At 38.1% G+C, this 12682-nt stretch overlaps 1 protein-coding gene across 1 annotated transcript in view; it reads left to right on the top strand.

Moving 5' to 3' along the window:
* ENO4 (enolase 4) overlaps positions 1–12682 on the top strand; it is a 55680-nt gene that overhangs the window by 9849 nt on the left and 33149 nt on the right. Inside the window, exons 4-6 of the mRNA XM_053691754.1 lie at positions 2607–2737; positions 4131–4300; positions 5209–5337. Of these exons, the coding sequence (XP_053547729.1) occupies positions 2607–2737; positions 4131–4300; positions 5209–5337 (430 nt within the window). The remainder of the gene's footprint in view (positions 1–2606; positions 2738–4130; positions 4301–5208; positions 5338–12682) is intronic.

Genomic DNA, 12682 nt, shown 5'->3' with positions numbered 1-12682 from the left:
TAAGGGGTTAAAGTTTCATTAGTTGTTTAAAAAGTGACAAAATAAGTGTAAAGTTTTAGTGTCTATAAAACACTGGGAGCTGCCATGTTGTAACTTGTGTTACCTTCTCTGCTGTGGCCAATTAGGGACAGTTATAAATAGGTCATTAGAGTGTGCAGCCAATGGTTGTGCTGGATTTAACAGTGTTCTGCACTTCCATTTCTAACAGGAACTGAAAAGCTTACAATTTCAGAATGGAATTACAGGCAAAGAGGACAAAATAAATAATGAAAGTATATTGCAGAGTTGTTTTATTATATACAATTTATCATATTATATTACCATCTCAAAGTGTTTAATGTCCCTTTAAGACTTTAGAGACTGGAATAATATAAGGTACAAAAACCTTTATCCAAACTGTTTGAGAACAGAAAAGGTTTGGATTTTGGAATATTTGTATACTTGAATCTATAAAATGAGACAGCTTGGAAAAGAAATTGGGCCAGTTGTAAGTAACAGTATCTGATGTCATATAAACAATATTTACATGTTATAATACAGCTTATAGATGCAACCTAAAGGTAGTTTTATATCTGTTGAATACATAGTACCATCAAAAATAGTACAGTGCTGTAATCAGAAAGGTAATAGTTATTGCTTTAACTAGTTATAGAGTAGTGTTTGCATTTTAGCGCATAAAAACAAACCAAAGACGCAGGCAGAGAAGAGTGTGACTTATTAGCAGGGAAAATGGTGATTTGTAATCATTTTATTTATAAAAAATAAATAGTTTTACCTGTATCAAGAATTGGTGATTTCAGTATTCATGTTCAGATCTCAGTAACTTTAGTGTAAAGGTTTTATAATAATGACAATTCAAGGCAAATAGAATCTTTAGAAAACACAAAAAAGACAAAAGTTCATAACAAGACTCAAGTGCTATTTATTAATAATGCCAGTGCACAGAATAAAAAGGTACTTACAAGGTATGCTGGATGAGACTTGTAGTACGCAACACACAAACTAGAACAATAAAGGAAGCTGGTTACAATAGCATCTCAAAGTTACAGCAGTCCTTGAAGGAAAAAGACCTCAACGCATGTTGTTTGTGTAGAGACTGATTTTCCCAAGAGGATAACGAAAATTCCAAGTGAAAGGAGGTGTTAAAAAATATAACAATGTAATTTAAAGGGGCACTCAAGTCAAAATTAAACTTTCAGGATCCCGATAGAGCAGGCAATTTTAAACAACTTTCCAATTTACTTTCATTAACAAAATGTGCACAGTCTTTTTTATATTTATACTTTTTGAGTCATGAGCTCCTACTGAGCATGTGCACAAATTCACAGCATAAACGTATATGCATTTGTGATTGGCTGATGGCTCTTGGCTGTCACATGATAGAGGAGGAGTGAAAATAGACATAACTTTGAAATTTGTCAAAAACAAATCTACTACTCATTTGAAGTTCTATTGTATTGTCTTTTTATACTTTTGTTGATTATGCAAATCTACTGTATTTACTGGTCCTAAAACTAAAGCTAAACTTCTCCCTCAAAGCTGGTAAATGTCTGGATTTGTGTATTAGATACAATGACTGTACTTGCTAAAAGAAAAAAAAATGTCAGAGTTTAAAATAAAAACATGGCCACCATGGCTGGCAAATGAGTGTACCTAAGGGATATCTGAGATAAAAATGACATATAGGCCTCTAGTTATAATGCTCCGTAAGGAGCTTGATGGCCTCTGTTTCTGGCGAGTCTTCAGACTCACCAGAATCAGCAGTTATGAAGCAGCGGTCACAAAGACCGCTGCTCCATAACCTGTCCACCTGCTCTGAGCAGGCAGACAGTCATCGCTGGAAATCAACCCGATCTAGTACGATCGGGTTGATTGACACCCCCCAGCTGGCGGCCTATTGGCTGCGAGTCTGCAGGGGGCGGAATTGCACCAGCAGCTCTTGAACTGCTGGTGCAATGCTGAATACAGCGAGCGTATTGCTCGCCGTATTCAGCGAGGTCTGGCGGACCTGATCCGCAGTGTCGGATCAGGTCCGCCAGACCTTAATAACTAGAGGCCATACTGTATATAGGCTAATTTTGCTACTTATTGATAGAGATATCATATATTAATGTGAAATAGAAATATATCACTTAAACACCAAAAAGTTGTTTAAATGATAATCATGTACTAACCTTAAACATATTGTTGCTGTTGGATTCTGGAATATACGGACGGCGCCCCTGCCTCCATCATTTTCCATTGCCCTTTAAATGGGTAACCGTGTGCATTACATAAGTATAGATGCCAGACTAACTGTGAGTGTTTCTACATCCAATCAGGAGCCTGTATTTTTGTGCACAGACGTAACATTCAGCGGTGCATTAAATGTTTTCCAGAATATAAACAGAAGCATTTTGTTTACAGTAAGTACATTTGTGTGTAAACGCTTTTTACTTCATTTTCTGTGCTGCATTTTAGGGACGTTAATGTGTTTTATTTATCTGCAGATCTCTACTGAAAAGTACAGTGGCTTGAGGATTTTTCTGCAAAGCCAATCTAACATTCTATTTTTGACTTGCCATTATGGAAGGCAATTTCCTTATATTTTGTTTTTGTCTCTGTAGAGAATATTTTAAGCCAAAAATGGAGGAAGAAAATACAAAAATGAGAGTTGAAAAAGATACTGAACCCTCCCCACCAGAATCTACTCAAACACCAGTTGCGTCTTTAGAGAAGAAAAGAGGAAGTGGAAAAGGTTATAATATGAAATCATGTTACTTCCCATTGTCTGCTACTTACTTGGCTGCACTGATTGTTGATTTCCATCATGATCCATTTTACAACCCTGTCAGTAACTTACAGTTACAAACCCTCACACTGTACCTGCTCGTTAAAGGAACGATAAAGTAAATCTGTTGTGCCCATGAAAGATCAGAAATGAAATGATATATTTTTCTCTTGCATTCATAATGACACCACTTGAATCAATAGATGGTTTTTTTTCGGTGAAGGCCAGTTTAGTTGGAGCCTTGCTCCTTTTTTCCATCTCTCACTACTTGGCGCCTTTCTATTATCGTGGGAGTTTTTAGACCCTTCTCTTTTCCTTGTATGTGAACTGCAAATGTCTTTGCGCCTGAATTATCTAACCAATTTTCTCTGTTCTATTCATCTAAACCAGAAGAGTCTCGCCATGCCTCCTGCTTCCTCAGTGTTTACAGATATTTCTGCCACCCTCTGTAGACAAAATCTCCCATTTTCTACTTCTCTCCTAGTTAGTACATTGTAGAGAATTGTCCCTTATAATTGGATCCTCTTAGCAAAAAATTAGTAGGGATGTACATTCATTTAGTTACAAATGCAAATTTGTAACAAAATGCAGATATTCGTTTTGTTTATATAATTATATGATAATAAATGCACTAACTCATTTAAAGAATAACAAATACAATTCATTAATATTTTCGTTATTCTTTCAATAATGTGTATTAGTTACCTGTAGCGCACTGGGGAGCCGGCTAATCCTCTTCTTCTTCATAGACTCCCGGGCCACACTAATGCTACTCTTATCACCTCCCAGGTGGTAAATTGCCATAGAACAAGCTATTGAACTGTTGTTCGTTCCCAAGAGTACACTTCTCTTTCTGTATGTATTTGTAATATGATCTTGGGGAAGTTTCCATAATGGTGATATTGAAAACCAGATGTGGACTCCTTGCCCCAGTGTGCTTAGAGGAATATGGCTGCACCTCCCTAGGAGGCCCAATGAAGGCCGAAACTATTGTCTGGGGTTGCCTTGTTCCTTGTTCAGAGAAGGCTTGCCTGTTATTTCGGAGCTGGACTGACCTTGTTAGGCGAGATCAGACTGATATACTTCAGGAAAGTTCTTCTCTGTTAAAAGCATTATTGGGCTAAAAGAGACTGCTCCCAGGTGGTAAATCGGCTGCAGACAGCGATATTTGACTATTTACGGAGTTATTAGTGAATAACTGCAACACATAAAAATATCTCTGCAAATCTACAAAAAAAGTCTTTACTGTTCCACACACTCACAATTAGTAGAGCTCTTTGCTTCACTTCCTATCTTGTAAAGAACATATATAGTAGCTTTGTTTACTTGAGCCTTATTCTGTCATTTTATAACTTCTCAGGTAAAAAGACTGCTGTGACAGAGAAGCCTATTCCACCAGAGGAGCCTCATAAACCGGCCATAGTGGGAAGTCTTGCTGTCGGCGGAGTGTCACTCGCTGTAGCTACAAGCGGTGCGGTCATCAATAAGATCCCTTTGTATTTGCATATCAGCTCGCTAAAACACCAGCAGGTAAACCCTTTTAATCTGTTTGGGTAATTTAAATGTTTTGCAAATAACAAATTGCTTTGAAACATATAGATTAACCCTTTAGCCAAAGATAATGGGCTAGTTTCATAGGACACTCATGAGATTGCATTTGGGTCTTGCGGTTTAGGTGAGATTATGTTAAAAAAATCATTGACTCTCATTTTGCCTATAATTTCTAGCGTTTCATTAGTGAATGTTGCTCCCATTAGCATATATAGATGTGTTAAGTGCCCCGATACATGATATCTCACACAGCAAACAATAACCACTAACAACACGGTGAAGCAATAATTACAAACGTAACAGTTAGAAAATAAAACGGACTTTGTAAATATTCATAATTTTATAATATTTCCATGCCTGTAAAGTTGGGTTGTTGGATAAAACTAAAGGTGCCTCAGAAACCTGACTGACACAAAATAACGGGCTGGCATTGGGCGTTCTGGAGTGTTCTAGAGGCTTGGTTAGGGGTTTTAACTTAACGTCATTAACGTTTGAGGAATTGATAAAGTCTAGAATGCTGTATCTTGTCTCATGATCATGTCTCTGAAGAGGTTGTCTAGTTTTCATTTTTCTTTAACTATTTTCAAGTTTTCTGTGCTAATTAGTTATGCCAGTATCCCTGACAGCAATACTTCTTCTATGCATTGAGAAATTAGTAACAATTGCAAGATAGATGCAGCACTGGTGTTTGTGGTGAAGAGCGAGTTCTAATCCATACAAATTCAGCCATTTTTGGGTTGCTAGGCTGCACCAAGAGTTTTAAATGAGATATTTGTTTGACAAAATGCTCAGTCAGAGTTTTAAATGTCCAACTACTGTCTGATAAGAGCTGAAATTGGTGAAGCAAATGGATTTTTTTTTTATTGTTCTAATATTTTCCGGTACAGGTACCCACAGAGCTGGTTATGCCGACACCTATGATATCGTTACTGAGCTATGGAAAAATGTCACCTGGCAAATTGAATCTTATGAAAGAAGTCCTTGTTATACCTAACACAGAGCTTTCAATACAACAGGTTAGACTTGCTGTGTGTGTATACAAACATACTGTAGAATATAGGGATTGAAATATCCATAGACTTGCTGGTAAAGTAAACAAAATGAATATGACAACCGAGATGAGGTAATTCCCTCCGACACTTTCTATAAACTGTAATACGCCAAAGCTGAAAGCCTGTCTTGTTTGGAAATCTATTGAAATACAATACAATATTGTTCTATACTAACACTGCTAAATAATAATCCAAATATACAAAAAAACACAGCAGCGTAGAGACTCTAAGTGTAGTATTTAATAAAATAAAATAAAAGCGCATATATAAACACACAAAAATTATAAAAGGATGAAAGCATATACAAAATAGCCGGTACATCTCACCCAATCCTCTGCTACCTGCCTCTGAAGTCCCACAATGTCTGTGCATAAACGGATAAACTGAAACTGGTGATGCACATACATTGTGGGACTTCAGAGGAAGATGGAAGGGATTGGGTGAGACGTACCGGCTATTTTGTGTATGCTTTCATCATTTTATATTTTTTGTAAGTGTGTTTGTATATGCGCTTTTATTTTCTTTCATTAAATACTACACTTGGGGGACGATTTTTCATGTTCGGGCGGACATGTCCGGCTGTAGCGCATCATGTCCGGCCGACATCGATAAATGCCGACAGCATACGCTGTCTGCATTTATCATTGCGCAAGCATTTTCGCCCCCTGCACATTGGCCGCTAGCGAGGGTGTCAATCATCCCGATCGTATCCGATTGCTGTCCGCTGTCTCAGAGATGGCGGACGAGTTAAGGAGCAGTGGTCTTAAGACCGCTGCTTCTTAACCTATGTTTCCGGCGAACCTGAAGGCTCGCGCGCAAACTGCTGCATTCGCAGCATAGCCCCTTAGAGTCTCTGCGCGGCTGTGTTTTTTGTTTATTTTCAGTTTCTCTCTCTAAGGGAACCTAGAGTGGATCACAGAAAGCAGCATTTTTTGCATTGTAAGGATTATATACGGAATGTACAGGGAGTGCAGAATTATTAGGCAAGTTGTATTTTTGAGGATTAATTTTATTATTGAACAACAACCATGTTCTCAATGAACCCAAAAAACTCATTAATATCAAAGCTGAATAGTTTTGGAAGTAGTTTTTAGTTATAGCTATTTTAGGGGGATATCTGTGTGTGCAGGTGACTATTACTGTGCATAATTATTAGGCAACTTAACAAAAAACAAATATATACCCATTTCAATTATTTATTTTTACCAGTGAAACCAATATAACATCTCAACATTCACAAATATACATTTCTGACATTCAAAAACAAAACAAAAACAAATCAGTGACCAATATAGCCACCTTTCTTTGCAAGGACACTCAAAAGCCTGCCATCCATGGATTCTGTCAGTTTTTTGATCTGTTCACCATCAACATTGCGTGCAGCAGCAACCACAGCCTCCCAGACACTGTTCCGAGAGGTGTACTGTTTTCCCTCCTTGTAAATCTCACATTTGATGATGGACCACAGGTTCTCAATGGGATTCAGATCAGGTGAACAAGGAGGCCATGTCATTAGATTTTCTTCTTTTATACCCTTTCTTGCCAGCCACGCTGTGGAGTACTTGGACGCGTGTGATGGAGCATTGTCCTGCATGAAAATCATGTTTTTCTTGAAGGATGCAGACTTCTTCCTGTACCACTGCTTGAAGAAGGTGTCTTCCAGAAACTGGCAGTAGGACTGGGAGTTGAGCTTGACTCCATCCTCAACCCGAAAAGGCCCCACAAGCTCATCTTTGATGATACCAGCCCAAACCAGTACTCCACCTCCACCTTGCTGGCGTCTGAGTCGGACTGGAGCTCTCTGCCCTTTACCAATCCAGCCACGGGCCCATCCATCTGGCCCATCAAGACTCACTCTCATTTCATCAGTCCATAAAACCTTAGAAAAGGTTGAGATATTTCTTGGCCCAGTCTTGACGTTTCAGCTTGTGTGTCTTGTTCAGTGGTGGTCGTCTTTCAGCCTTTCTTACCTTGGCCATGTCTCTGAGTATTGCACACCTTGTGCTTTTGGGCACTCCAGTGATGTTGCAGCTCTGAAATATGGCCAAACTGGTGGCAAGTGGCATCTTGGCAGCTGCACGCTTGACTTTTCTCAGTTCATGGGCAGTTATTTTGTGCCTTGGTTTTTCCACACGCTTCTTGCGACCCTGTTGACTATTTTGAATGAAACACTTGATTGTTCGATGATCACGCTTCAGAAGCTTTGCAATTTTAAGAGTGCTGCATCCCTCTGCAAGATATCTCACTATTTTTGACTTTTCTGAGCCTGTCAAGTCCTTCTTTTGACCCATTTTGCCAAAGGAAAGGAAGTTGCCTAATAATTATGCACACCTGATATAGGGTGTTGATGTCATTAGACCACACCCCTTCTCATTACAGAGATGCACATCACCTAATATGCTTAATTGGTAGTAGGCTTTCGAGCCTATACAGCTTGGAGTAAGACAACATGCATAAAGAGGATGATGTGGTCAAAATACTCATTTGCCTAATAATTCTGCACTCCCTGTATGGTGGGTACCCCATGAAGGAACGACAGGGGCTTCTCCACACCAAGTACTGCACTTTATTCACCTTGAAGTACATTATATATATATATACAGCCGTATTCAAAAGTTTAGGCACCCCTGACAATTTCCATGATTTTCATTTATAAATAATTGGGTGTTTGGATCAGCAATTTCATTTTGATCTATCAAATAACTGAAGGACACAGTAATATTTCAGTAGTGAAATGAGGTTTATTGGATTAACAGAAAATGTGCAATATGCATCAAACAAAATTAGACAGGTGCATACATTTGGACACCTCAACAGAAATATTGCGTCAGTATTTAGTAGAGCCTCCTTTAGCAGAGATAACAGCCTCTAGACGCTTCCTATAGCTTGTAATGAGTGTTTGGATTCTGGATGAAGGTATTTTGGACCATTCCTCCTTGCAAAACATCTCCAGTTCAGTTAGGTTTGATGGTTGCCGAGCATGGACAGCCTGCTTCTAATCACCCCATAGATTTTCAATGATATTCAGGTCTGGGGACTGGGATGGCCATTCCAGAACATTGTACTTGTTCCTCTGCATAAATGCCAGATAGATTTTAAGCATTGTTTTGGGTCGTTATCTTGTTAAAATATCCAGCCTCTGCGTAACTTCAACTTTGTGACTGATTCCTCAACATTATTCTCAAGTATCTGCTGATATTGAGTGTAATCCATGCGACCCTCAACTTAAACAAGATTCCCAGTACCGGCACTGGCCACACAGCCCCACAGCATGATGGAACATCCACCAAATTTTACTGTGAGTAGCAAGTGTTTGTCTTGGAATGCTGTGTTCTTTTGCCGCCATGCATAACGCCCCTTGTTATGACTAAATAACTCAATCTTTGTTTCATCAGTCCACAGCACCTTCTTCCAAAATGAAGCTGGCTTGTCCAAATGTGCGTTTGTATACCTCAAGGGACTCTGTTTGTGGCGTGTGTGCAGAAAAGGCTTCTTCCTCATCACTCTCCCATACGCTGACAGCTTAAATCTCTGCTATAGATTTTTGTAGCCTTCCCCTAAACCATAATGTTGAACAATCTTTGTTTTCAGGTCATTTGAGAGTTGTTTTGAGGCCCGCATGTTACCACTCTTCAGAGGAGAGTCAAAGAGAACAACAACTTGCAATTGGCCACCTTAAATACATTTTCTCATGATTGGATGCACCTGTTTATGAAGTTCAAGGCTTAATGGGCTCACCAAACCGATTGTGTGTTCCAATTAATCAGTGCTAGGTAGTTACAGGTATTAAAAACAACAAAATGGCAAGGGTGCCCAAATTTATGCACCTGTCTAATTTTATTTTGATGCATATTGCACATTTTCTGTTAATCCAATAAACCTCATTTCACTACTGAAATATTACTGTGTCCTTCAGTTATTTGATAGATCAAAATGAAATTGCTGATCTAAGCACCCAATTATTTATAAATGAAAATCATGGAAATTGTCAGGGGTGCCTAAACTTTTGCATACGACTGTATATATATATATATATATATATATATATATATAAACTTGAGAAAAGAGCGATGTCCAAGGCAAAGTTAAAACAAAAGTCTTTTATTCGTTTCCACTTGTGGTAAAAGCAAACATGGGAGTACCATAAGCACATAAAAGTTACACAAAAGCATTAGGCTACGGAACGCTGCTACGGAGCGAACAACAAGCCAGGAGATCCCGGTTCGATTAAGTCGCTGGAGACACGAGAGGAGCGGTGAGTGGGCGCAGCAAATTGCTGTGTTGGGCACGGGCTGCTCTGAAAGGTCCCATTTTTTGAACCGCCAGTGTCAAACTGACTGAGACCGGTGATAGGTGACTGTTTGCTGTGTGAATTCAGCAGTGTTTTGCTGCCAACATTTTGGAACTTTTGCGGGGAATGCAGAGGGAAGAGACTGTTATGCAGAGTTTTGCTTAACTATTACAATATATCGTGCAGTTTAATGAATCTTTCCTTTTTTGGCTATATATATATATATATATATATATATATATATATATATATATATATATATATATATATATATATATATATATATATATATATATATATATATATATATATATATCATATATATTTTTTTACATTTTTTATTGCTGTCACTTTTTTCTGTTATATTTTTTTCTCCAGTACCCATAGTAACTACGTAACCTTCAGTGTTATGTTCACCATATTTTTGGAGTGATATTTTGAGGAACCCATTTATCGTTTTTTGTTCCAAATAATAATACAACAATATTTAGAAATCATTGATCAGCATTTTTAGTTCTGTGTTACAGTAACCTAGTTTGAACAGTCTGCCTGTCATTCACTAGTTATTACTAGCTCAATTTCCATTTTGTGAAGCTGTTCTGCTCATATTTGCGCTCTTGAGTTAAAGAAACCGTACAATAATATAACAATATTATAATGTTATTATGTGTAGTAAAAAACTTTGGAATATACTTTAACTGTTTATTATCCCCTTTTATGTAACTTTAAAAGTTCTGGGTTTTTAAATTCTGAGAGCTGGAAGTGCACACTGCAGACTTCCCAAACCTAACCCTGCTACATATCTATCTCTATTTGGCTTCAGCAGAGTTGATTAGATAATAAATTCAAAACAATTATTTGTTTGCTAACATAATGTCAGTTGCTATCTGTGTCTACTCCAGTAATAAGCACAGATTGCAAAATTGTAACAGCAGCACTGTCCAGATCCACATTACACTATGGTAAAGGGCGACAACATCTGCCTTTCAATCGACCTCAAATTCAAGTAACCAACAATAGTGCAATAGTGAGACTTCAAAATTTGCACAAAATAGGAATGAACTCTTGTGATGGAGATTTAAACACAAGCTTTATTTAAAATCTGGGACACAAATATAGGGCTAGATTATGAGCGCTCTTGCTCGCTCATTAACTTTGCTAGACGGAGGCTTTTTGCATGCGTCGGGTTGTGCTCGTATTATAAGCGAAAATCCGACGCAAGGCAAAAAGTGGAACTTTGAATATCATGAACGGGTTAACGTATTCCCTCATAGACTTCAATGGAGCATGAAAAGTGGAAAGTATCTAACACCAATAATTTACGCGCAAACCCAATTGCATTAAGCAAGTGCGCTAACCAGACATGAAATATGAATATTTCACATTCCAATGTTCTTCACACATATATGTTCTATTCATAAATAAAACATTTATAGTAAATACATAGACCACATATGATTGAGCCCTTATAACATTTTAATGCAATATTTTTTTAAAAATAATGTTATTAGACAGTGTTACTATGAGTGTAACTGTACTTTGTAATGTATTTTTGATGTGTTTTGTGACAATTTTTAGTCAAGCGTAACAGTTAACCAGAGCTCTGAAGTCATGCTATCCCGAAGTGCCTTACATTTAATCGTGCTCAAGGGAAGGCGTTTACTTTCAACCTGTAACACACGCGCTACTTTCAACACGCGCAAACAGCCTCAATAATCCCCTTTTTGCTTGTGTGCAACAATTAGTCTGCCACTCGTCATCTAGCCCATAATGGGAAGTCCCAGTTTTCCTTAAAAGTAATAAAAATATATAAAAACAGCTCTATGCATGTAACCGGTTTACTCTGCCTTTCTCAAGAGCGTTAAGAAATAAATCTCAAAAGCTCTTTGAAAGGCACATATTGTCGTCCTTTATCCTTTTGGAGCGGTGAACAATACTAAAATGCTATAATGTCCTAGAGCAATTTCATATTTTACTGACTTAAAGGGACAGTCTACTTGAACATTTTTATTGTTAAAAAAGATAGATAATCCCTTTATTACCCATTCCCCAGTTTTGCTTAACCAACACAGTTACTGTATATTAATCTACTTTTTACCTTTGTGATTACCTTGTATCTAAGCATCTGCAGACTGTCCCTTATTTCAGTTCTTTTGATAGACTTGCAATTTAGTCAATCAGTGCTGAATCCTATGTAACTCCATGGGAGTGAACACAATGTTATCTATATGGCACACATGAACTAGCACTGTGTGGTTGTAAAAAGCTTAATATAACAATGCTGGTTATGCAAAGCTGAGGAATGGGTATCAAATGTCTTATCTATCTTTTTAAACAATAAAAAATAAATCAAGTAGACTGTCCTTATAATAAAGGGACACTAAACACCATTGGCTAGATTACAAGTGAGGCGCAAATATTTTTGCACAAGCGATATCATGTTTTCGCAAGCCCGGGGCGTATTTAGGTTTTGTGCTGCCCTAGGCACTCAAAATTCTGCTGCCCCCCCCCCCCCCAAATAAAAAGGTTTTAGGCCTTTTTTCCCCTTAATATTTCTTTGGGTCAGTGTGTAATTTTTTTCATAACAATTCAAAAGAAAATGGCTAGCAAAACACTTGCATACAGGTGGGTTTAATTGCATGCATCTCATACCATTTTCTCCCTGAGAGAAGGGAGAGAAAAGAAGGGGAGGGGAGAAAAGGGAGGAAAAGGAAAGAAGGAAGGGAGGGAGAAGAGAAAAGTGGGTAGGGAGAGGAGAAAATGGGGGAGGGAAAGAAGGGAGGTAAAGAAAGTGATAGAGGGGAGCAAGGGAGGGAGTTGAGAGAAAGAAGGGAGGGAGGAAGGAAGGAAGGGAGGGAAAGAAATAATGGAGGGAGCGAGTTGAGGAAGGGAGGGAGGGAGAAAGGGAAAGAGGAAGGGAGGGAAAGAAGAATACACTTTGAAAACTATCACTGCCCTTTACATGCAACAACATACAGTAATTACCATCATTCAAGTAATGAAACGTTTTAAGTGTCC

Source organism: Bombina bombina, chromosome 9 (assembly GCF_027579735.1).
Source record: "Bombina bombina isolate aBomBom1 chromosome 9, aBomBom1.pri, whole genome shotgun sequence".
Classification (NCBI taxonomy): Eukaryota; Metazoa; Chordata; class Amphibia; order Anura; family Bombinatoridae; genus Bombina; species Bombina bombina.
This window is presented reverse-complemented; position numbering and strand designations above follow the sequence as displayed.